This window comes from Danio rerio, chromosome 13, assembly GCF_052040795.2.
Source record: "Danio rerio strain M-AB ecotype USA chromosome 13, GRCz13ab, whole genome shotgun sequence".
Classification (NCBI taxonomy): domain Eukaryota; kingdom Metazoa; phylum Chordata; class Actinopteri; order Cypriniformes; family Danionidae; genus Danio; species Danio rerio.
Window position 1 is genome coordinate 42,280,001 of NC_141033.1, and position 26,523 is coordinate 42,306,523.

General features: G+C 36.3%; 1 protein-coding gene across 2 annotated transcripts in view; it reads right to left on the minus strand.

Annotated features, from left to right (window-relative positions):
• Positions 1 to 26,523, minus strand: part of zgc:171482 — a 175,993-nt gene that overhangs the window by 457 nt on the left and 149,013 nt on the right. For both annotated transcript variants that reach the window (NM_001442163.1, NM_001442162.1), the window contains 1 exon segment: positions 1 to 2,696. This exon segment is cut by the window's left edge and continues 457 nt beyond it. In NM_001442163.1, the coding sequence (NP_001429092.1) occupies positions 2,675 to 2,696 (22 nt within the window). In that variant the 3' untranslated portion in view covers positions 1 to 2,674.

Sequence of the window (26,523 nt, forward strand, 5' to 3'; positions counted from 1 at the left end):
TTATAAACAGTATTGTATTAGTGCTTACATTGAGTCTTTACTGTTATTATTGTGTCAACCTAAAGCATTATAGGCTCTAGAAATGCCAAAATAGTAAAATAAATTATAGAAAATAATTACATATTTAAAACTGTTAAAAAATATATAAACGTGTTTACTAAATGCATAAATGCAAATAACCCGGAGGACAGAAAACCAGACATGACAAAGTCTATGACAAAACTGAAATAGTTTCTTTTTCTGATTCTGTGCTACTCCCATATATAAACTCTGGAGCGAATCGATTGCAGTGAGAAAGCAATACAATCCAACGAACTAACGAAGCAGGCTATATCACAGTGAAGTATGGTTATGTTATAGCCATATATACTGCTATAAGAAGAGATAATAATGAGTAGGGAGGCATGTCAATCCTACCAGTAAATGTGCATTTCATGTCGAATATGAAAGTAAAAGCATGCTGAAATATTAACAAGAGCTATTTGTCCGTTAGACAATTTGACCAAAATTACCATCTGACTTTAATCCATTTTTAAGTCTTAGAATATTTGGATTAGGCATTTTGTTTTGTTAATTTCTGCACTGACAACTTGAAAAAAAGATCGACATTAAACTGCTTTATGATCTGACTGCAGTCTCAGCTCATCTGTCTCGATAATGTAAGCCTATAATGAGTAATTCTAGCCAACATTTTTTAAAGCTCAAAATTAATAATAAAAAAGTTATTAAATGTAATATTTTTATTTTAAAATAAATAATTAAATTTTACAAAAAAAAATGATGGACGGTAAATTTAGTAGATTTAATATTGATTTATTAGATCAATTTGTAAAACCCTCGACAATTGAAATTTGACAGCTCTCATGACAGCTATGTATGAGAAAGTGATTTACTTTTCGTGATGATGTATGTGGGTGACACCATTCAAAATTAAAGTGCACCTTTTAACTTATAACTAGGGCCAGACAGAATTTTTTGCTATTTCTGCAGAGAATTTTGTCTATTCTGATTTATGCAGATTTATTTTGGGAGTATCGCAGCTAAAGACTTAATATATGAAATAAAACATACTACCTTTTTAACTTTTATTTAATGTTTGCAGTGCAAATCCATTTAGATCCACTTATTTGTTAAACAAAGCAAGGGTCTCATATAATATATCTACTAAAAGACAGAAAATATTACTTTATAAAGTGTACTGTAAATAAATCAAATGAACACTTTCATGTTAGTCAATAATATTAGTGAAATTAATTTAAAAACTGAATAAATATAAATTTACACACATTTACACAAGTAAATAAATAGACTCAATGATGGGCAAAAAATCTGCGGAAATCTGCACGCAGATTCCGTGTGGGCCTACTTATAACCTCTAAAGTCTCAAGATCATAAATTAAAATAACAACGTATGACAACTGAGCCGAATTTGTGGGACTCTGAAAATAAAACTCTAAACTCTGACCAATGTGAGGAGAGTTTACTCGCATGTGACTTGTTTTGGTTTGTTTAGAAACTTTGCCGGGTAAAACCGAACCTCGCACCAAGAACAAACATAAACATTGTAACTATTTAATCCCTGTTTCGGAACAAAACAATCAATCTACAATCGTGAAAGCATTCTAAATCTAAAAGTTACAAACTGCCATGAGATTGCATAAGATGTTTACGAAACGCTTGTTTGCTGATATTCAGTGCAACTCTGTGCTCGTTTTTATAAATGAGGCCCCAGTGTTTTTTTGTTTTTTTGTTTTTGTTTGCTTTGTAGCTACCATATAGTCTAAGATAACAAGAAAATACACCACAGTTAAAATTTTTATGCCACATCAGAAAAGCAAAAATAGAGCATTCATACATAAAACGGCAGGCACTGAGCTCTGGTTTTACAGGCAGTCATTTTGGCATAGATTTAGATCAAGCTCAGAGCCTGCTTCACACTTTTTACGTCCATGTGAATCATCTGTGATGGGAGTCGGGGTGAAAAAAAATGCCAGCTCATTGCATCTGGACTCCTTGATATTGATGACGTATTTCAGTTGACATCAGTGTTTAAGCAGCATCGCAGCTTGGTAAGAATATTCTGCAATGCTGATGATACGAAGCGAATGAACACTTTTAGTCTGTGCTAAAATGTTGTTTTGGACACAAAAGGCAGATGAAATGATTCCTCGCTGGCAGCATTTGTGTACTTCTATGGTAAGTACTCAACAAAATCACTGAAAAAAGGTTGATGATCTCTTTTTTGTCATCGGCATGCCAAAGCGAACAAACCAAAGCAGCAATGACTGGTTTGAAGAGCAGACAAAATGACAGGCCACTGCATACAAAGAGTCTCAAAGGCAAAAAAAAAAAAAAAAAGTAACAGTGTCTCTTTAGGCTGGTGCGCTCGAGCCATATGATGAACATCACTGGACTTTATTGATCATAGACATCCTTTTGTTTTTATGCTCGTGGAAAGACAGACGATATTCCAAAGTAGAGCAGTCTTTAAGTGTTTGATTGAGAGTAAAAGTATAAAATGCTCGCAGATGTTTGAAGAACTTTCGATATTGTACGTCAATTCTTGTGACCAAACAAGGATATTTTCTTATGTATCCACAATTAGTTTATGCAGCTTCATAGTTTTGCTGAAATGGCCTCTGTTGTCTGTGTCATCTGGATGATTTGCTGTTCTTCATTGCTGATTCTGCTTCAAGCTGAAAAAAAAAAATTAGAAAAGGAAGTCATTTAGTGTTATATACATTTATCTTCACTTTTAGCGGTTTCAGTGTTTACATTATGTTATAATTTCAAACATTTTTTTTCATGTTTAGCAGTGTACTGACATACTGTGACCTGCCATAAAGACACAAATCTTTTTTGTTTTATTTTAGCTTATTTTTACATTATTATTATTATTATTATTATTAATTTTATTTTATTTTTGGATATTTGATTGCACCGATATGGATTTTTTGGCTGATATCAATAACTGATAACTCTCTAGATATCAAATCCGATAATCGATTGTTATGATCATCAGCGATTGAGTGGCTGCAGATCACTTGTAAACACCCATATCGCAAAATTCGCCATTATATGGACTACAAGTCCCAGTCACACACCGCTTAAACACACCTGTTCCGAGTTCCAGTGATTATACACGCACATACACAGCTAAAGGTCATCATTCAATTATCACAAGGACTCACACACACACAGACACACATCGGGCTGAGTTTTGTAAATAGTTTTGTGAACAGTACGATGCGTTTTCCTTGCCTTGCCGTGTTTTTGACCTTTGCCTTGTTTGTTTATGTTTTCCACTGCCTGCCTGTACTGACCAGTCGCCAGTGTATTTGACTAAGACTCTGGATTTTCCTGCATACATCTCTTTGCTCCTGATTGTGACCTTTGCTTGCCTGACTATTCTGCTAAATAAACCTGCAACTGGATCTGCACCCATTTGTCAGCGTTCCCAATCCCATTACGCCGATATATTATAGTGTTATATTAAATATAAATATTTCTAAATATTTTTATAAAATGAACAACTGATTTTATTTTTAAACACTTCATAAAAGTTTGAACTGATCTTACAATAGCCTATTCAAACAAAAAACGCCATAATTTTAAAAGATATATGGACTTTTATTCATGATTTCACATAAATCAGCATGGCAAAAATAAATTATTTCCTTTTCTTTTCATAGCAAATTAACATGCAACTTAATTGATTAAATAAAGTGGGATTTAATTTACAAACAAGTTAAATAAATCTGTTTTAAATAAAATAAAAATTAAATAATTGAAACTAGATCAAATGTTCTTGAAAAAACATGTACAGTAATGGATGGATGTAGAAATATGTTATATTCAAAACAGAGAGGTGTTTTGATAGTTCAGAGCCACTTTACAAGCGAAAAGCTAAATGTGGATAGTTTACACCAGACAATGAAGTAAACTTCACAAAAGTGAAACCTTTGTGAAACCTGAACTGCGTTAATTGCGTTAATTTTTCTTAACGCGTTAATTATTTAAAATTAATCGCATGCGTTAACGAGTTAATTTTGACAGCGCTATTTAAAATATATTTTTGTTATTATTATTTTCATCATTATTATTTTTAATATTGGACACAAGTTTCCTTGTCATTTCCATCTTAACTCTGCAAAACAAAGTTCTCCATAAAACACCTTCGTTTTGAACTTGATCAAACCTGCCAAGCTTGAGGTGAGAGTGTGAGAATGTTTCAGGTTGGATGTTTCCTGGCTTGCGTGTACTGTAATAACACAGTGCAAATATTTACACTAATCCATCACAGAAGATAAACTGTTCCAGCGAAGATTTCCCTTTCTTTCCTCAAACATCAATTTGCACACACAGAGACGCCTCAGGAGAAATGCAGGAGACTAATTCTAGCCACCAGGACTGTCGCATTAAATCCTGTAAGAGCGACACAGCTGAACACCTGGGGAAAGCTGGAGTCTCTCGGGAGGTCAATCTCTCACCCCTGTGCAAACAAAGCCCAAAATAAATCTGCTCGTCTGCTAGACCGCCTGGAGAATAACCTTCCTAAAACCCGCCGGCCTTATAATCCTTATCATACCGCACTGACTGAACACTGTACCTGCTGATAACTCTGTGTATTTGCATGCCTTGTTTTAGCACCTGATAACGAAAGAGATCATGCAGAGCAGGTAATTGTGCAAACACAGCCACAAACTAAGTGCTGATAGCAAATGTTGCTTCCTGTCAGCAGAAATGCTTTAAAAGTTTGATTTTAATCAGCATTTATACTAGTGAAGTTTTAATTTAAAACACATACGTTTTGTTATGGTTATGCCTGGTATCCACACTACTCCAGCATCTTGAACCCACAAAAACAGTCTGTTTTGATAGCGCTGAAAACAACGTTTAAGTTTGACAATGTTTACAGTAGTGTGTTTTGGTTTTAAAACGTGGTTCTAAAATGAAAACACTCCTAATCCATATTGCTGCATTTCAAAAAAAAAAAAAAAAAAAAAAAAAAAAAAATATATATATATATATATATATATATATATATATATATATATATATAAAGTGAGTAAAGTGATGAAGTTTGGTTAAAAGAGGTAAATATTAAGGTCCAAACTTAATTTTATTTTTGTATTTCTTCCCCTTGGCCCTCGAAGGGCTTAGTTTTATCCCTAAGAAATGGGACAGTACTAAAACATCTGCACACTTCATCATATGTCATTGCAATCGTTTACTTCATATGAGATTGACGATCGCGACTGCTGTTGTCATTCCAGTTGTGTAATTTTTTTGGTATTTATTGTGGTCAGATTTGGGTGTAATGCATTCCAAAGTAACAAGTTACTGTATTCTAATTAAATCTTTGAGGAATGTAGTACTGCAACGAATTACTTTTTAAATTTGTGTAATTTGATTATAGTTATTAAAGTCATTGTGATTTTGTTACTTGCGTTACAAATATAATTTTTAGAAGAAAAATTGCTACTTTTAAATCACGTTTCCTGCTCCTATGTCAGTTAATAAGCATGTTAATAAGCAAACTAACATTATGTTTTAGTAGTTTTAAATAATGTATTCTATATTAAGAAATAAGTCTGTAAAATAACAGAAAATGTACTGGTGGCTGATTACAATGTTTTTGTACCATAGTATACAACACCTGCCAAAACAACAAATCCCCTTTACGTCAGTTTATAAGCATGCCATTTAAATTGCTGGAGAACGCCTACTGAAATGGCTGCTGATGAGTGTGGTTGCTTCTTCTAGTGGAAATACAGACATTACTTTGATTTCATTGCATGTAAAAGCTAAAATATTTTTGTGAAAGTCGGTCTATGTCCAGTCTCTAAAGAACTTTTGACTGCTTTTAACTGGACCAGCAATTTGTTTAAACACTCAAACATTCTACGACAATACTTGTCACTAAGGCCCCGTTTACACTAGTACGTTTTAGTTTTAAAACGGCGTTTTAAAATGAAAACCATTCGCGTCCAAACTAGCGTTTCACACAACGTTTCTGAACTCTTTGTCAACACCACACCACTGGAAACGCACATTACATGACCACAAACACACACACTCTGGCATACGCTGCAGCATGTCTATACAGATGAGAGCTGTGCATGTCTGACTGTTCATCAATGATCTTCTGCTGGATCTAATCTCACAATATTTGTTAAACGGGACATTAGTTCATCTTGTTGTCTATATCTAACGACATATTCTTCGACTTTGGTCTTTGGAATCTTTACTTGTTCTCAGGTAACGTGTTTTGGCTGAGCGCAAAGATGAGTAAATAATTAATGTAACCATGTACATTCTGTATATTGGCTGATTGTTTGCCTTTATTTCCAATAATGTATAAACTTATTGTACGTTATACTTTTATAATGTCCATTATTGATTATTAAAACTGAAATTCAGCAAAAGTTGTTACATATTTTCAATGAAAATGAAAGAAGGCAGTGATGTTATCGGCTCCATTTTGTTATAAATATTCATACAGTAAAGATGACGCTCATATATGCAGTAGGACGCCTCAACATTTCTGCTGTCTGTTAAGTTGTTAATATCAAAATGAAAATAGGCAGTTCCTCATATCATGTTTTCTTTTTATTGTTAAGATAGTAAAAAAACGTACGTATACAAAATATTTATCATATTAGATATATCCTATATCTAATATATTAAACATATTTACATTCAGATGTTTGAATATACAGTACTGTACCTATACAGTTCCTACTGTAAATATACACTCATATGGTTACAATATATATTTTCACAAGTCAACATGACACAAAGATGTGTGTAGGAAACAAGCCTCCCATAGAGCTACTTTTCCCCCTTTTATCTTCTACTTTGGATCAACATTGTGATCATATAATATAAGTGGATGCCAGTAAGAACGATAGAAGAAGGTGAATCTACAGGATAATGAGCCCTGCTTGTTTTGAAAGGAGGCATGTTTTTCCTCGAAAGGAACGCAATCATTTAAATCTGCCTGGTGCAATACTATACAGTACTCGGAAAAGCTAGCACTTGGAAAAGCTAGACTGCAGGTGTAAGCAAGTAAGCAGCGGAGTTTGGCATTGAAATACTGCATGCTAAAGTGGCACAACTGTTAGTCAATTCACCCGCAGACTTATAAAAGAATATCAGAGATGCTGAGAGGGAATAGAGGGACTCAGCTCATTGAGCAGACTGCAGTGAATAAAAATTTGCAGGGGTTCAGCCCTGTACCTAGTCTAGTTTCTTTGATGGTTCATAAACGAAGACCTATCTTCAATCATTCTGACAGAAATACAGATTTTAATAGAGCCAGCAATAGAAGGAGCCCTGCACCTTACTTTTATATGCTGTTTTCCTGCTTTGGATTTTTTATTTTTTATTTTTTTTTGTGTTTCCTCCCCAACATAATAAATAATTGTCAAACATCTGAGCTCAGTAAAGCCACAGGAGGACATGGTATAAGGGCCCAAAGCAAACTAAAAAGGCATGTTTCAAGATAACAAGACTATCAAAATTTGTATCTAAATTAACTGCTGAAAAGTCCAGATCTCGTAAACTCTTCCATTAGCAAGACTGAAAAGTTTTTTGCTACCTATGCTGTTTTAAAGCGTTCTAATTTTGATGTCAAGGTCTTTTCAACAGGTTTACATCTATACAAGGTCATAAAATATTTTAATTTCCTTTTAATATGCATTTAGTTTCAGTCTTTTTTAACACTGGCTGAAATTGTGAAAACAAACCCCTGTATACATTTCTGGAGAGCGCAAATTATGTAGCCAGAGCTATGTATGGCTGCATTTTGTATTTACAATGAATGCTAGGGGGTGGTATGACGGCACCGACAGCATCTGTTTCTTTTTATGCTGCCAGCTGACCTCCGTGTGGACAGATTTTCTGCTGTCTCCAGTTTGCCTAGTAGCTCACCTCATACAGTGGCAATGGGGTTTGAGTCTGGCAAAGAACACCTCCAGAAAGCAGGTAAAACAAAAGGCAAAAAAATTTATATTTTAAAATATAATAAAATTAGTCAGCCAGTCAGTCAGTCGACAGCAGCCTCTGGTGGATTTAGGCATGAACAGCAGGCAAGAATGACCGAAATCAAAAAAAGTGTACACAGTGGCCTTTGGTGGAAATGCGAAAACAAAAACTGCAAAAAACAAAACTCCTGGGGTGTATTTCACACTTTCCAGAAATGTATACAGGGGTACGTATCAATAATGAGGCTGGGTTGTCTTTTTCTCATTTCAAGAGTTCACACTTAGCTGATGATTGATAATAAAGCTAGTTTGGCGTGCTGTCCCGGGAGAGAGCCCTGAGCTTATAAGATCCTCGAGCCCTGGGCTCCCTCCCATTGCAAGGCGAGAGGGGAGTTTGAGCTCAGGTAGATCTCGATGACTCCCCCTCTTGCTTGTTGTAGCTAAGTGTCAGATATGGATGCTGAAAGGTGTACTTAGAGTTTAGCTAAAGTATTTTGATTAATTGTTTAGAGTGCTTGTTTTTGAAGTGTGGGAGGAAACCGGAGGACCCGGGGCAAAACCCCCACGACCACGGGGAGAACGAGCAAACTCCGCACAGAAATGTCGTCTGGTTTGGAAAGGAATTAAACCATTCTTGCTGTGAGGCAACAGCGCTAATCGCTGGCCACCGTGACGCCCGTTTGAAAGCAGGGAAAGTAGGGTTGGGTGGGGGGGTTTCTTTAAGACGAAGATATTGAGATGAGGAAAGTCTGGTTATTTATAGTGAGTTAAGGATCGTCTGATAGGATAATCAGTCATTAGCTAAAGTTGGAACAGCTGTGAACAATCATAAGCACGTGATCCTCTCGAAATTTGTTTATAAATAAACTTCACTTATTTGAAACTATTTGTCTTTACTAAACCCCTCTCTTCTGCTCTGATTGGTCAGATGGTTTAGAGGCGTTTACAGACCCTAGTTTTCATATATCTGAATGAGAAAATGTACTAATATGTACAGTATTATTCATGTAAACAGTATAATATGTGATTATGTGTAGAGTTATGCTGTAAAAAATATCTGATAATATTTTTTCATATTTTTTGATTCACAAGTGTTTTCCGTTTATTTGCGGTAGTGAATTGCATTATGAGACGTTGATCTCTGCTCTCCCGACTTTTGATGTTGAAAATTCAACTCTACAATTTAGCAAAGTCAGTTTAAATTATGTTTGAAATAATGTATAATAAATACTACATTGAGAAATAAGTCTGTAAAATAACAGAAAATGTACTGGTGGATTACTACAATGTTTTTGTACCATAGTATACAACACCTACCCAAGCAATATATCTCCTTAAATCATAAAAAATATTCATAAAAGTCACTTTTTTCAGACTTTTTAAGGTTAAAAGTTGTTGGAAGAAATATATATTAAAAGCATAAATAAACCAGGAAAAAAAAAAAAAAAAAAATATATATATATATATATATATATATATATATATATATATATATATATATATATATATATATATATATGGAAAACTGCTAATTTATGGGGTTTTTATAGTGTAGGTATATGTTAGACTTAGACTACTGTATAATTCATACAAAAATGCTTCATCAAACCTGTATGATTTTTGATTAATTTCCAAATGCAAAGACATAGGATGTTTGTGTGTTCGTGTTTGTCTGTAAAAATCAAACTGATTGGTCTCCAAAAAATTTACAATGTCTTATTTTGCGATGTCATGCAAATTCCACTCAGTACATGTGAACTCAAAGACAGCCTGATGCTTTGTTTATAGACTGCTTGTAGGTGGCTGTAATTTTGTTTCATCTATCAATTTATGTCGGTGCAGTATAATAGGGTAAATCCATGGGGATTTATCCTATATAGTAACCCTGTTCTTGAAGGCACACCAACAGTACAAATTCTTATAGAGTCAATTGACTCCATTACCTCTCCCTAATCAAACACACTTGAATCAACTCATTTGAACATAAGAAAAGACTCTAAACCCTGAAGTTAATGGGTCAGATATGGGAGACATCCAAAATACGTACTGTTGGTGTGGTTCCAGGAACAGAGTTGGGAAACACTGCTGTATAGTGCTTGCGTAAAGCATATTAACCTATTTGGATGCATGTGCAAGTGCTCCTTTTTATTTATTTCACCCCCCAACAACTACCCCAGCCATAAACCTATCCCTCATTGGGGGATGAGCAAATCATACTAAATATGAATAAATTACAAATTCACACAAACTATAACCACTAAATCAGAAAGTAATGAATTGCCATGAGATTGTGTTGGATATACTCTATTTCTGTCAGTGTCTGTGTATGTAATATGTGTGTGTGTGTTTTGTGGTTGTTGTGTGTGTGGTCATGGATTGCACTGTGTTTAGTTAGTCACAGCAATAGCCGTCACCTTGGATACCGTGCCAGCCCTGACATCCCAGGTGAAGGGGAACTGTCATCACGATCAGCCGTTGCCAAAATGAGTCAGAAGCGTTTGTGTGTTGAGGCGCCAGAGGGGTCACGATCCTCCCTGTATGCGCTCGACTGACAGCAGAAGAAAGAGGACCTGACATCAGCCTTTCCCTTCAGCGTCGCTGTGAGGCCAGACGCGCTCTCTGGACACTCGCGGCTCCCTATTTACATGAGCTTTAAAAAACCCTGTCAGCTGTTGACTCGTCTCTTGAGAAGCCGGTGAAGTATTGGTGCGCCTTTGGTTGCTTTTCGCTGTGGTTGGGCTGAGGTTGGACAGGAGAGTGCGCATTATTTCAAGGCTCTGACATATTGGCAACTTTCTGAGGACGTGAAGACAGGCGATTTAAGCTTGTGTCTGGTGAACAGAGGCCATATTTAGTTCAGCGATCAGTATATTGCTGTTTGAGCATGAAAAGATTTGAGAGTTCACTCTCAAAAGTTATTGTGTATATCAATCATGCTTGCAACTACCTATTTAATATGAGCAGAATCAAAGCAATGATCATAATTGATCAAAACAAAACGCATCATTTTTATGGACATAATTTCAAAGTGCAGTCTTGGGTGGTTCGGGGACCACAGGATTTCATCTCTGTTATTTGCAGATGATGTTGATCTGTTGGCTTCATCGAACATGAACCTTCAGCATGCACTGTGGCAGTTTACTGCTAAGTGTGACACGGCTGGGATAAGAATCAGCACCTCTAAGTCCAAGGTCAGGGTGCTCCACCAGAAAAAGGTGGTTTGCCATCTCCAGGTTGGAGGAAAGTCCTTACCTCAGGTGGAGGAGTTTAAGTATCTCAGGGTTTTGTTCACAAGTGAGGGAGGGATGGAAAAATGAGATTGACAGGCGGATTGGTGCAGCGGCAGCAGTAATGCAGTCAATGTTCCAGCCCATTGTGGGAAAGAAGGAGCTGAGCTGAAAGTAAAAGCTCTTGATTTACCGGTCAATCTACGTTCCTACTCTCACCTATGGTCATGAGCTTTGGGTCATGATCGAAAGGACAAGATCTCGGATACAAGCGGCCAAAATGAGTTTCTTTCGCAGGGTGACAGGGCGCACACCTTATTGACAGAGGAGTTTGTCACCCAGGAGAAGCTCAGAGTAGAGCCACTGCTCCTCCACATCGAGAGAAGTCAGCTAGGTGGCTCGGGCATCTGTTTCGGATGCCTCAAGGATGCTTACCTAGGGAGGTGTTCCAGGGATGTCCCATCAGGAGGAGGCCTTGGGGAAGACCCAGGACACGCTGGAGGAACTATGTCTCTCTGCTTGCCTGGGAACGCCTCGGGATCCCCACGGAGGAGCTAGAGGAAGGGTCTGGGGAGAGGGACGTCTGGAGATCTCTCCTAAGACTGCTGCCCGCGTGACCCGGCTCCGGATAAGCAGTTGCTTCAGATTTGTCGGCTGCACACCCATGATGCGAATCTCCTGCTCCACTGCATCCTAAAGATGATCAATCGGATTGAGCTCTGGTGACTGAGTAGGCCATTGGACTACAGCGAACTGATTGTCTTGTTCAAGAAACCAGTCTGAGATGATTCACGCTTTATGACATGGCACATTATCCTGCTGGAAGTAGCCATCAGAAGATAGGTACACTGTAGTTATAATGGGATAGCTTGGTAAGCAACAATACTCAGGTAGGCAGTAGCATTGACACAATGCTCAATTGTTACTGATGGGCCCAAAGTGTGCCAAGAAAATATCCCCCACACCATTACACCACCACCACCAGCAGATCCATACTTTCATATTGTTGACGCCAAATTCTGACCCCACCATCCGAATGTTGCAGCAGAAATCGAGACTCATCAGACCATTCAACATTTTTCCAGTCTTCTATTGGCCAACTTTGGTGAGCCTGTGCAAATTGTAGCCTCAGTTTCCTGTTCTTAGCTGACAGGAGTGGCACCCAGTGTGGTTATCTGTTGCTTTCAATCTGTAATCTGTATATACACCATGTATAGCTCTGGGCTCAGAAAGTTCTGAAAATATAATTTTATCCTACATTTTTTGAAGGAAAATGACAGTGTAGGTTATATAGGCTGCTGTTAAATACAGAACTTCTCTATTAAAAAGGTGAAAAAAACACCTGCAAGTTCTGAAAGAGATCAAGCGACAGCCAGGTAAAGGAAAAGAAATGCAAAAGTAACTCAAAAGTAATATAACACATTACTTTTTTCTAGGGGTGTCAAAATTAATTGTTTCTTCGATGCATTGCGATGCAGACTAGACAATTCGGTATTGGTTCAGTATTAATCATAACCAGTTATTATGTACTGACATCATGTATCTCATATGCGCTATGTCAGGGTAGAATACTATGGCAAGGGTGGTGAGCATTAGTATTTAAACGTTCCAACTACTTAATAACGCAGAAACTCAGCACACTTTACTGCGTTTGTGTTTGTTGAACAGTCTTTCACTCACACAGCAGAAGCCCCTAATTCACTGCTATGGAAAAACTGAAAGTAAACTCAATTTCTCTCTCTCTCTCTCTCTCTCTCTCTCTCTGTGGATTATTAACCTGCTGTCGTGAGGTAAAGTTTCCTCTTCTCTCAGCTGTTAAAGGGATACTTCTAGATACAGAAACAAGCTTGTCTGCATAGCAAGTTTTCTTCTCGGCGTCTATCATAGATCAGCTGGGAGTGATCGTTGCTGCCGTTTATCAGTGTCACTCATTGGTGAACAGTGCCAGAGCATTAGAGCCAATCGCAGCCCTTTCTGTTGAGCGCGTGACCAGTCATAGAGGAAAGAACTCGCTCGAAGGCTCAGAAAGCGAGCGGGATATTCGTTTATCTGCTATAAATAATGCTTATGTTGTTCTGTGCATCTACTTGAGTTTTTAAAGGTGCAGTTTATATATGTGACTGTTTGTATTATAAATAGTATATTAATATAAATGTTTTTATAAATTTTAATACAAGAACTGCTGTGCTGTGAAAAAAAAAAAGTTATAAACTGTATATGGAACGCATCGTCAATGCACCATGATGCACTAAAATATCGAATTGACCTGAATCAATGGCATGATAATCATAACCGAACCAAACCATGAGACCAATATTTTTTCTGTAAAAACTAAGTAGTGCAATTAGTTTCTTTTTTGGGGGAGAAACTCAATATTGTAATGCGTTACTTTCAAAAGTAAATTTCCCTAACACAAGTGATGACACAATAAATGACTCATCAATTTTAATTTCACAAAAACGCACTGGTTTAACCTTGGTCGAGTGCTTCATGACAGAGGTAGGCATAGGAGGAACATTTTGAAAGTAATTGGAGAGGAATTTTACTGCACCATTTAGCATCTCAAATTACAGTTTATCCTTCATGCTTCTCCAGCAGCACATATTTTTAAGTGTTGCGTGCTGGGCAGAGAGGAAAACAAACCCTGAGGAGGCCCATATGAGCTAGACCACTTTAGTTTATTTTCCTCTGTCCTTCCCTGAAGTGAAAGATCTCGCCGCTGATGATGAGTGCCGAGCTGCACAACTTCTGAAAGGCAATATCTTGAAAAGCAATATGATGGCACTACTGTTAGATGCTTCCCTAGGGTTGACAGTTCTTGTGAGATGCAGTATGCCTTGTGCACTTTGCCTCAAATAGTGCCCGGTTTGAAGTTGCATAGACAAGTAGAGAAACACATGGTGTGCTTTATGTAGACTAACTGTACTTTTACACCACAAACTTAAAAGTTTTCCCTCTGCATTCTTTAAAAGTTTTGCAGCAAAATAATGTCAAAACTAAAATTTATTTTCTCACAGATCTATAAAAATGACATTATTCTGCATGTCAGGCCAGTAGTTAAAAGTACTTTTATACAGAAACTGATCTGTAGCTCTGTAGTCTTAAGTATCAAATACTTGTATATCCCTATAGACTAAACATGCAATACACTTAGATTTATTCATTTAGCAGATTATATTATCTAGAGAGACTTGCATATTAAAATAGAAGAAACACTTCAAATCACCAGAGAGCAGCAATTTATAGGTGTCATGAGGTTAGCAGGATTTGTTGTGCTTGTAACTGAGTGTTTGTACACTACCTGACAAAAGTCTTGTCATTGATTCCAGATGTAAAAGCAACAAACAATAACTTGACTTCTAGTTGATCATTTGGAAAAATGGCAAAAGGTAGATTTTCCCAATGAATCATCTGTTGAACTGCATCCCAGTCATCACAAATTCTGCAGAAGACCTACTGGAACCCACATAGACCCAATATTCTCCTAGAAATAAGTCAAGTTTGGTAAAGGAAAAATCATGGTTTGGGGTTACATTTAGTATTGGGGCATGCGAGAGATCTGCATAGTGGATGGCAACATCAACAGCCTGAGGTATCAAGACATTTATGCTGCCCATTACGTTACAAACCACAGGAGAGGGCAAATTCTTCAGCAGGATAGTGTTTATTCTCATACTTCAGCCTCCACATCAAATTCCTCAAAGCAAAGAAGGTCAAGGTGCTCCAGGATTGGCCAGCCCAGTCACCAAACATAAACATTATTGAGCATGTCTGGAGTAGATGAAGGAGGAGGCATTGAAGATGAATTCAAAGAATCTTGATGAACTCTGGAAGTCCTGCAAGAACGCTTTCTTTGCCATTCCAGATGACTTTATTAATAATTGCAGAGATGTATGGATGCAGTCGTCCAAGCTCATGGTAGTTATACACAATATTAATGATTTTTCCACTGAATGTGCTTTAAAACAATATGTATATTGTATATTGTCCATTGTGTGTAATGGATAATCAATGGATTGGTGTAAGTTAAAGTATTTAAAATGCGCAACTCAGAGGGAAAGAACCACCTGAAGAAAGTGGAATGCAGCCAAAAAGAAAGTTAATGTGTGGATGTCAATTACATGGGCATATCTAATAGCTCGTAGCAACGTGTACTAGCTACCTCTCTGCAAATATTTTAGAGCATATTTACACACATCAACATTATTGAAATTACATTTATTCGTACGGCACACCTTCCAGCCAATCAAAATTAAGACTTTTAACAGATCATAAAATAAACTGTGTTAACTAGTGGGGATTACTATTTAGGATAAAATGAACCTAGTTTGTGTGTGTGTATATATATATATATATATGTGTGTAATAATTTTAGTCAGAATTATTACCCCCTGAATTATTAGCCCTCCTGTTTAATTTTTTCCCCAATTACTGTTTAACGGAGATATTTTTTTAAAAAATACATTTCTAAATATAATAGTTTTAATAACTCATTTCTAATAACTGATTTACTTTATCTTTGCCATGATGACAGTAAATAATATTTTACTAGATATTTTTCAAGACACTTCTATACAGCTTAAAGTGACATTTAAATGCTTAACAAGGTTAATTAGGTTAACTACTCAGGTTAGGGTAATTAGACAAGTTATTGTATAACGATAGTTTGTTCTGTAGACTATTAAAAAATAGCTTAAAGTGGCTAATAATTTTGACCTTAAATTTTTTTTAATTAAAAACTCACTATTCTAGCTGTAATAAAACAAATAAGACTTTTCCTAGAAAAAAATATTATCAGACATACTGTGAAAATTTCCTCGCTTTGTCAAACATCATTTGGGAAATATTTAAAAAAGCTAATAATTCTGACTTGAACTATATATATATATATATATATATATATATATATATATATATATATATATATATATATATATATATATATATATATATTTTTTTTTTTTACTTCTAATAAGTTTTGTTATGACAGAGTCTTGACCTACTGTACCGTCTACCGTCTCAAAACAGCTCTATTATGGTAAAGCACTTCGATTTATGTTCCTCTTCCTACTGAAGGCAGTATCAGGGAATGCAATATATGATAGTACTTCGGTTTGATCCCTCCCTAGTGAACACTAACAGGCGCTTACTCGTTTAAACTGTATTTACACACTAGAACTAACAAGTTGTGAAATCTGAGCACTGCTGCTCAGCATCCTGAGGAATCTTTTTTATAATCAGACAGAAAAGATGCACTTTTAATATTCAGCATTACCATAAACACACTCATGCATCATGAGTTAATGATGAAGCTGAAAGAGTTGAGCTGTTTGCTAATGTTTGGAATCTATTATGAAGTTAGAGAATAGTCATCTTTTCATTACAAAACTTGAAATATGTTTGCGTTTACAGACATGTTAGGAAGAGGAATTCATTTTTAGGGATAAACAGGGTTTTACTGAGTGGCGTTTAAGAGGAATGATTTTGAAAGAGTTCAATGCAGCTATTTTATACTATTATGATTAAACTATGCTTCACTTTTATGAATGCAAGTGATGTATGCATACTTAAAAATTACGGTTTGCACTTTCATGCTCATTAATCATGCCGCTGAGACGAACATTGCACAGATATTGCGCTACTAAAAGCAACTTGTCTTTGCAGAGCATTTTGCGAGACCTTTACTATGCAGACATAGTGTGAATATAAATATTATTTTTCTTGCTTTGTGTTTGTCTTGTTTTCCCTTTAAAAAATTCTCAAGACTTAACTTCATTCCCAATAGACTGGCTTGTTTTCAGAAAAGAAAGCATTGTTTAATTTTTTATGGATTCAAACAAGTGAAGAGAGTGAAATAAGATGCTATATTATATTTGTATTTGCTTATATAAAGCAAAATACCTTGTTTAGTGGAAAAAAATTCTATAAATGAAGTGAGTTTGTATTTGTCAGTTGAGTAAAAAAAAAAAAGATGAAGTCAAATTAATTGTAATGAAAAAAATAATATTAAAGTGTCTCTGGCTCTCTCTGTGTGGGTTCGCAGCAGGTAAAATGAGGACTGAGTTGATTTTTCATGGTAAATACGTTTCCAAAGGAGCTGTTTTTCACTAAAAACTTCAAGCAAGTCTTGTCATGGTTCTCAGGTAAATTATTTAAAAATGTAAAAAAAAAAAAAAAAACTTTTATATGACTGTGTAGTATTTCATATTATGTGCTTATTTATGTGCTCATTAAATATATACATATTCTTTAACTTAGATTATTATTTTAGTATATATAAACTATATATGATTTAATTAAACTTCTAAAAGTTAAACTACTATGCAATTACATTTAATTTAATTACTATTAAAATGCATTTTTATATTCTTTATGGTTTTTATGTTTTTTAAAATGTTCATTTTATTTTACATTTTATTCTGTTTTTGTTATTTATTTATTTATTTATTTATTTATTTAAATGAACTCTCTAATTAAAGGACATTTTTAAAATCTTAAAATCTATTAAAATCTCTCAATTTATGTATTTATTTGGTTTTGCTTTAAATTTTATATTTATTATTGAAATATTTAAAATAAAAATAGCCTCAGTTGCTGTTATGCCATTAAATAAAAAAAATACATTACATTACATTAATAATTAATTAATTAAATTATTATTTTATTATGGTTTTAACTTGATATAAGAGAAACAATAAAACAAAACTACAAACCACAAACATTTGACTAAAAATTATTTCACGCTGTTCCCCTTGTGTTCGCGTGGGTTACCATTGGATGCTCTGGTTTCCCCCACAAGTCCAAAGACATGTAGTAAAGGTGATTTGGGTAAGCTAAAAAAAGTCTGTAGTGTATGTGTGTGAATGAGTGTGTATGGATGTTTCCCAGAGATGGGTTGCAGATAGAAGGGTATCCGCTGCTTAAAATATGTGCTGGATACGTTGGCGGTTCATTCCGCTGTGGCGACCCCAGATTAATAAAGGGACAAAGCTGAAAAGAAAATCAATGAACGAAAGATTTCACGCTGAATTGATGCAAACTTGATGTTAGGTTAATATTACTGTATGCACGCAAGCTGATAATGACAATTTCTCATGCTCATTAACTACAGGCTACTAGAATTAAAAATTTCAAAGATTTAATGCCATGCTTGGAGTTTTCCACAACTTCCAAGATGCAGCGTAAAGGTTGCAAGAGCTGTAATGCAATTGAGGAAGGCAGTCAGATTAAAGCGTCCACTGAAGAAATCTGTTTTTACAGCCAGTTTCTCTTTATTCCTGTGCTGAGCAGGGAACTAATCCCCAGTGACTGTCAGCCGAATACTCGTCACCTCACCAAAGCTCCTTACACGAGTCCACGCACATCCAGCAGGAGCCGCTTCAGCTAGAGCCCCGGCGGCCCCTGGAGATGCTGATTTAATCCTCAAAACCACTCTCTCTCGCTCGCCCCGCACACGCCGGCACATTAGGCAGCTCATTCCTGAGTTATATAAGAGTGAGATGAGATGAAACTCATTGGTGTCTGTCCATCATGAGAACTCTTCCCAGAGAATGAGCTGTCATGAGTCAGATTGAGGCCACAAACATGCAGATGAGACAGTAGGAACTATCAGAGGGAAAGAAAAGTACATTTGTTGGTTCAGTTTGAGAAATAACAAGTGGTCAGTTTTCTAAAAGAGCTGCACAAATTGCCAGATGCACAAATTGTCAGGTCACTTTAGTTGTGATGTAAGCACTTGCAATGTAATGGAAATCAATGCTTCTACTGTATATTACAAACAAACATCACTTTATAATTTGCTTCATTTTCATTTAATGTCTATTAAATGATTGAACTTTTTTTAAATGAACTTTTTGGGTGAACTATCCCTTTAATTAGTTTTGGTGCAGTGGATAGCGCTGTCGCCTCACAGCAAGAAGGTTGCTGGTTCGAGCCTCGGCTGGGTCAGTTGAAATTTCTGTGTCCAAAGACATGCGCTATAGGTGAATTTGCTAAATTGTCCATAGTGTATATGTGTGTAAAACATATGCTGGATAAGTTGGCGGTTCATTCCGCTGTGGCAACCCCTGATTAATAAAGGCACTAAGCCGAAAAGAAAATGAATGAATGAAGTTTATTTATAAACTAATTTTGAGAGGATCATGTGCTTATGATCGACCACAGCTGGTCCCACATTGGCCAATTCACGATTTACCAATTAGACAATTCCTGTCAATATAAATAATCCAGATTCTTACCACAGTCATCTTCATTTTGAAGAATCCTTCCTTCCACCCCTACTCCTCCTCCTTTCCTAAATTGGATGGCACGGCAGCCCAGTGCTTAGCTCTGTTGCGTCACAGCAAGAATGTCACTGGTTCTAGTCCATACCAAGCCAGTCAACGTTTCTGTGCGGAGTATACATGTTCTCCCCGTGCTCGCATGGGTTTCCCCCAGTTTCTTTCCACCATCCATAAAACATGCTTAAGATAATTGACTAATCCAAATTGGCACCATAGATGTGATCCTAGTCAGTAGCTACCTCTTCATAACAATCCCTTATTGGTAATTAGCAATAAACAGCAGGGGAGATCTTGAGATCTACATGAGCTCAAACTCCCCTTCCCCTACAACCGGGAGGGTGCCTCAGGCTTGAAGAACTTATGAGCTCAGGGCTCTCTCCCATGACAGCATGCCAAACATGCTTTATTAGCATTTCGGTCATCATAAAGTAAACATCCATCATCTTCTCATCTGTGATCTGCATCTAAACAGTCTCTGGGTCATTGCGTGTAACGATTTTGAACATCTTCTTGGACACTTTTATTGCTTCCAAACAGTTTGCTGCAATTATAAATTGTCCATGTTTTGAGCTAGTTCAATATAATGCGATTTACCTTCTATGTGCGATTTAATTGGACCGGAATCAAAAGACAACTCAGCTAATCCCCATAGATAAGAAAATACAAAGTAGTGACTGCTGGTTGAAAGAAAGTAGTGGAGTAAAAGTACAGATACAGCACTAAAATGTACTCAAGGGAAAGTAAAAGTACACATTTTTAAAACTACTTAGAAAATTAAAATTTCTGAGAAAAACTACTGAGTATTTGTAACTAGTTACTTTACACCACTGTTGACAGCTGATATTAACCAATCCATTCATGTTCTGTTCTAACGCAGTGGGCCAATAAGAAGAGCGCGAAGGCGGGGCAAGCATTATGAGCTTTGTTTACTGCAGAAGTTGACATGGCAACTGTTTTAAACCATTCCTGAGTGCTTGGTGTTTTTGGATGCTCAATGAGTGAATGCCTCCTAATTCCGCGCATTTGGTGAATATTTTTCTGTGAAAACTGGTCGCACGACCCAATTTTATGCACTCGCACAAATGCTCGGAAATATATTTTAAAGGTCGCATAGATAAAATTATGGGCGCGTATGCAACCAAAACGGATCACAATTGCTAACCCTGGGAGATGACATTTTCCATTGTTTCACTGAAAAAAGCCTGTGAACCTGGGCTCGTCTGGTGAACTCAGTCAGATGAGCTCTTTCCACCAGAGACGGCACTCTCTGCCCATCCACAGCCTCATTCTCCTGGGTTTCCTTCAGTTCGGGGAGAGTGATTACACAGGTAGCAGGAACCCAATGAACTGGAACCTCCTATCTTGTTCCAGGAAGCCCAAGGGATCGATAGCTGGAGGAGAGGGTCTAAACATCAGTGAGAAAAGCTCAGATTACACCACTCTCAAATAATCAATCAGCACCACTGTTCAAGCAGCCCTCCGTCCTTCCCCAACCTCATTTTCTTGCCATCTTCTTTCATCCTGTCTTTCTCTTCCTCCCTTATTTTCCATTTTTTTCTTACGGGGTGAGACAAAGTTATCTGCACTCAGGCTCCCAATACACCACACCGTTCCGTCCATTTTTGACTACTGTGTGTCAAATGAGGGGTTGCACTTCCAGTTTGAGAAACTTCCATTCAAAAGAACTGAAACAAATCATTTTAATTACTTTACCATTATGCTTGATATTTCATCGTATAACACAGGCATATCTGTGGCCAAAGAACTTTGGAGGTCATTGTTTTGTTTCTCCAGATAACGCTCTATATATATTTCCTTCAGTGCGGTAATATTTAATACACCTCTACACTAAAAATATGCTGGGCTAAAATCAACCCAATTTGAGTTATTTGACAACCCACTGCTGGGTTATTTTTTTACCCAGCTTGTTGTGTTTTATACATTAAACCATTTGAATAAATTTACTTCTAATAATCAGTGGATTAACTGTCAGAAGAATTGTGACTCTTCATCAGTGTACACTCTCAGAAATAGAGGTACGTGAGCTGTCACTGTGGTGGTGTATTTTTAAAAGGTACACATTTGTTCATAAAAGGTCAATATTAATACCTTAAGGGTACATATTAGTACCTTAAAAGTACAAAAGTGTTCCTCTTAAGTTTTAGGCACTAATATATACTTTTGAGGTACCAACATGCACCCTATTAAATAAATGTGTACCTTTTTAAGATGTACCACCCCAGTGACAGCTCAGATACCTTTATTTCTGAGAGTGTACCTGATTATTTAATACAAACTACCGAGGCAGTCATTTTGAAAGTTTTTCATTCTTTCATTTTCCTTCAGCTTAGTCTCTTTATTTTTAAGGGGTTCCCACAGCAGAATGAACCGCCAACTTATCCAGCATATCCTTATACAGCGGATGCCCTTAAAGCTGGAACCCAGTACAGGGAAACACCCATACACTCATTCACACATGTACACTATGGACAGTTTAGTTTATTCAATTCACCTATTCCGCTTGTCTTTAGACTGTGAGCACCTGGAGGAAACCCACAACAACACAAGGAGAACATGAATATCCACACAGAAATGCCAACTGGCCCAACTGGGACTCGAACCAGCAACCTTCTTGCTCTAAGGAGACAGTTTTAAATTTTTGCAATCGAATAACTTTGTTGAAATAAAACACACACACACACACATCTATGATTCCCTGACTTTTAATAAATATCTGTATATTTAATTCTAACATTTTTATGTTTTTATTCCTGCCACAACTGAAAATTATCCAGACACTAACACACAGCTAAAGCTCATGATGGATTGATTTTATGGACTATTTATACACCTCACATTCGCAGACACATTGCTGAGTCTTGTTTTCTGTTAGCATTACAAAGCGTTTTCCTTGTCTTGCCTTTCCATGTTTTTGATCTGTGTTTTGTTTATCATTCATGCCGTTTTGCCGCCTCTCATGATCATTCACCTGTTTCTTGAATTACTCTTATGCTTCACTTTATACCTGTTTGACCTTTGCCTGCCTGACTATTCTCTAAAAAATATGGATCCTCATCTCCGTTGCTCTCGACCAGTAAGTAACACCATTTGTTTACTTGTGTAAATGTGTATAAACTTATATTTACTCAGTTTTAAAATTAATTTAATTAATACCATTGACAAATATGAAAATGTTTATATGATTTACAGTTTGTAAAGTAATATTTTCTGTCTTTTAGTAGAAAAATTTACTTTCTTTGTTTAGCAAATAAGTGGATCTAAATGGATTTGCATTGTAAACATTTAATAAAAGTTAAAAGGGTATTATTATTTTTTAAATAATGTATTACATTTTTAGTTCTGATACTCCCAAAATCATTCCGCATAAATTCGCTGAGTTGTTTTTTTATTTTTATTTATTATTCTGCGCAGAAATATCAAAAAAAAAAAAAAAAAAAAGTCTGCGGATTCTGTTTGGCCCTACCCCTAAGTCACAAGCATCATGGGGTTTAAAAAAAAGGAAATAGGTCACCAAACATCTCATCCTGAGTTTACCGTCTGCCGTAAAAAACACCACGCAGTCAGCAGTCCAGCGCTGGCCTGTACTAAATCACTGACTTCTCTATCTGCTGGCTGGCCACATAGTAAAAAAAATCAGCTTAAGGGTGCTGACGGGCAAACGCAGCTCAGGTGAAATCCTGGTGTAGCGAGGCCCGGAGCTGCCCTGCCTGTAAGATAAAGGGTGTGTAATCGCTGCAGGACAGACCTGCGTGTTCCTGAGCCGTAAAGGAGATAAGAAAACACACTTAGAGGGAATAAAAAAAAAAAGCAGAGAGCACTGTGATGACAGGGGAGTTATATGAGTAAACTGGAATGGCAGATATTTTTATTCCTTACTCAAGGTGCTCTGTTATCACTCCACTTTAAATCCATTTCAGGTTTTCCACGTCTCATTTCTCTATTCTCAAAGGTGAATCAGACACAGTCTAATACTAATAATCAATGTTCATCAATAATATTTTAGCGTATCGTCTGTCCATACAGCGAAGGGATGTTTTGATCTTTAGCTCTGTGTGTGAAATGCACAGTGGGACATGTTAGAGCTCAAAAACTTTAGAAATAACCAGAAAATATGGCAGAGCGTATGTTTAAATTTCTGGGATTTAAAGGTTTTGACATTTATTCTTTTCTTATGAGTGGTGGGCAAAGATTAATTGTGATTAATTGTATTTTAATAACTGATTTCTTTTATCTTTGCCTTGATGACAGTTAATATTATACATAGGGCTAGTGGTTTTGACTTCAACTGTATTTATTATGTATATGTGATACACTCATACGTAGAAACAAAATTTGTTACATAAATAAAATTTTTCAATTATATACATATATTTTATAACTTAAAATAAATAAACTTTTTTTCACATACATGCATGCCTTTGTAATGACTTTTAGCCATTAATGTATTTATGCAGATTACACTGTATTTAGCGTAAACTGTGATACAATAATATGAAGCATTTATTTGTTTGTTTACTAAATAATATTAATTAACAGATATTTTACAGTGTGTAAAATAAGAAACCTCCCTCTTTGTTTCAAATCTACCTCAGAATGTTTTTAAAAAATGCTACATGATGGGGTTGGAGCGCCGACAGCAGAGGGAGGAGTGGGTGTGGTTGGCAGAGCAGAGGGAAAAGAAGGGCATTTGTCAGTTGGCTCAACAGCTTAAGTAAAAAAAAAAATAAAAATAAAAAATCTGACACAAAACGTGAGAAGACACATGATTTTATAGTTCACAAATTAAAATGTGAAGAAATAAACAGTATTTTTAACGCTATATGATTGTTGTATCATTACACAGATGATTATGATTATATGACTTTTCTCCTCCTGAATCTCCTCCTGTGTCTGAATGCAGACACAGCGGATACAGCAGGTCTCTTTCCCTATCTATTCCAACCATTAGCTAATCTAACGGTAATCTGGAGGATTTAAAACATGGGTAAACACAAATAGGCAATGTGTCTGAATGGTAACTAACTCAACTGATAAAAGTCAAAGTCTGCAATTCTCCAATTCTTGTACAGCTCTCCTGACAAAAAATGCTTGTTGCACACACACAGGTTGGCTGTATTGGTGACCCTGACAGCATCGCAAGGAAAACCATGCAACCCACCCTGTGAATTATGGCAACAGACATACTAGCCTGAATGGCTAAATACTGCGTGCCGTGCACTTGCTGTTTCACAGCAAGGTCTGTCGTCTGTCCGAATTTGTCTGTCATCGGAAAGCACATGCAGTCATAAATAATTTAGAAGCAGGGTCTTCTCATTGGATAAGAAGACTCTATGAATAATAATGAAAAAGCAGCGCGTCATCTCTGGACAGGCAGATAGCGCTACATCACCGATTTTGATCCTGCCCCATTAATAATTTTAAACCCAAAAGATTACAAAAGCTCAAAATGATTTAGTTTTCCCCACAAGTTAACAGGTGCTAGCATTGTCTGAAATGATGCTCAACACACACGAATTTGTTAAAATCACAAACTAAGCACCCAAGGGTTTCTTGAACCTTTAAATATTATGTTGTGTTTTGTCTAGTGTGGACAGCCAAACTGCTTGTCACTGCAATCTCCTCTCATTATTAGGAATACAAAGTGTGAAACATTACATATATAGATTCTTGCATCACAGTCTATTAAATCATAATCATAGTAAACCATACTGAAGTTTAAAACACAGGTGCTTTGACTTTCAAACACACCGCTCCTCACTCCAGGCTAAATCCTGCAGCTCCACTTTCACACTTCCACTGTTCATATACTCGAGTGGGCGGAGAGGAGATTCGGTAAAGAGGATGTGCTTTCAACACCCAAACGCATGCGGTTTAACTCTTCTTGACTTTCACCTGCAGCGCAGATCCAGCTGGCAGTCCAACAACTGAAACGCATGGCAAAGTTTATACTGAGGCAGTCGGATCCATTTCCACCTGCTGTTATGATGGAGAACATTAGGGAGGATGGGAATGATATATACGAGCCGCTGTCTGCAACTGCAGGAGGAAATAAACTGAAATCAGACCACGTAGTGTCTGTTTTGGAGAGCACTTTGGGTAACACACTTAAGATGCCACATTTATGATCTAAGCGAGCATCCTGTTGGAAAGAAAATCACAGCTTCGGGTGTTTTTTGTGTATCGGTTGCTTCTTATTGACACCGCTTAGATTAAATACAAAGCAAATAGAGACTGATGCTTGAATTTAATGCTTCTCAAATGATTTAACTCAAGAAAATGGACAAGTGTTTTCTAACGTTTTACTGCAGAAAATGCTGATCTGGCTATAATTTTAATATTCAATTCAATTCAATTCAGCTTTATTTGTATAGCGCTTTTACAATGTAGATTGTGTCAAAGCAGCTTCACATAAATGGTCATAGTAACTGGAACAGTGTAGTTCAGTTTTTTAGTGTTTAAGTTCAGTTCAGTTCAGTTTAGCTCAGTTCAGTGTGATTTAATCATTACTGAGAGTTCAAACACTGAAGAGCAAAATCATCGATGCGTAGCTCTACCAATCCTGAACCATGCGAGGCAGTGGCGACAGCGGAGAGGAAAAAAAAAAAATATGATCAAATAAAAATAAATGTATAAAAATTTTTACAATTATTTACTAATTTTATCTATTTATACAAAAAAAATGAAGTGTGCTACTTTAAAAGAAACAAATATATAAATTCCTTTTCTTTATTAAATAATAAATAATTCTTATTTATTTAATTACTGAGTGCATGCTTGAAGAGAGCAAATACAGAGTGATGCTTGAATTTGATGCTTCTGAAATGAGTTACCTCAGGAAAACAGACAGGTGTTTTACCATGGTTTACTACAGATAAATGCTGATCCGGCTATAATTTTAATATGATCAAATTCTAAAAACACCACACTTGACCATGTCACAACTTTCCTTTCCTTTCCTTTCCTTTCCTTTCCTTTCCTTTCCTTTCCTTTCCTTTCCTTTCCTTT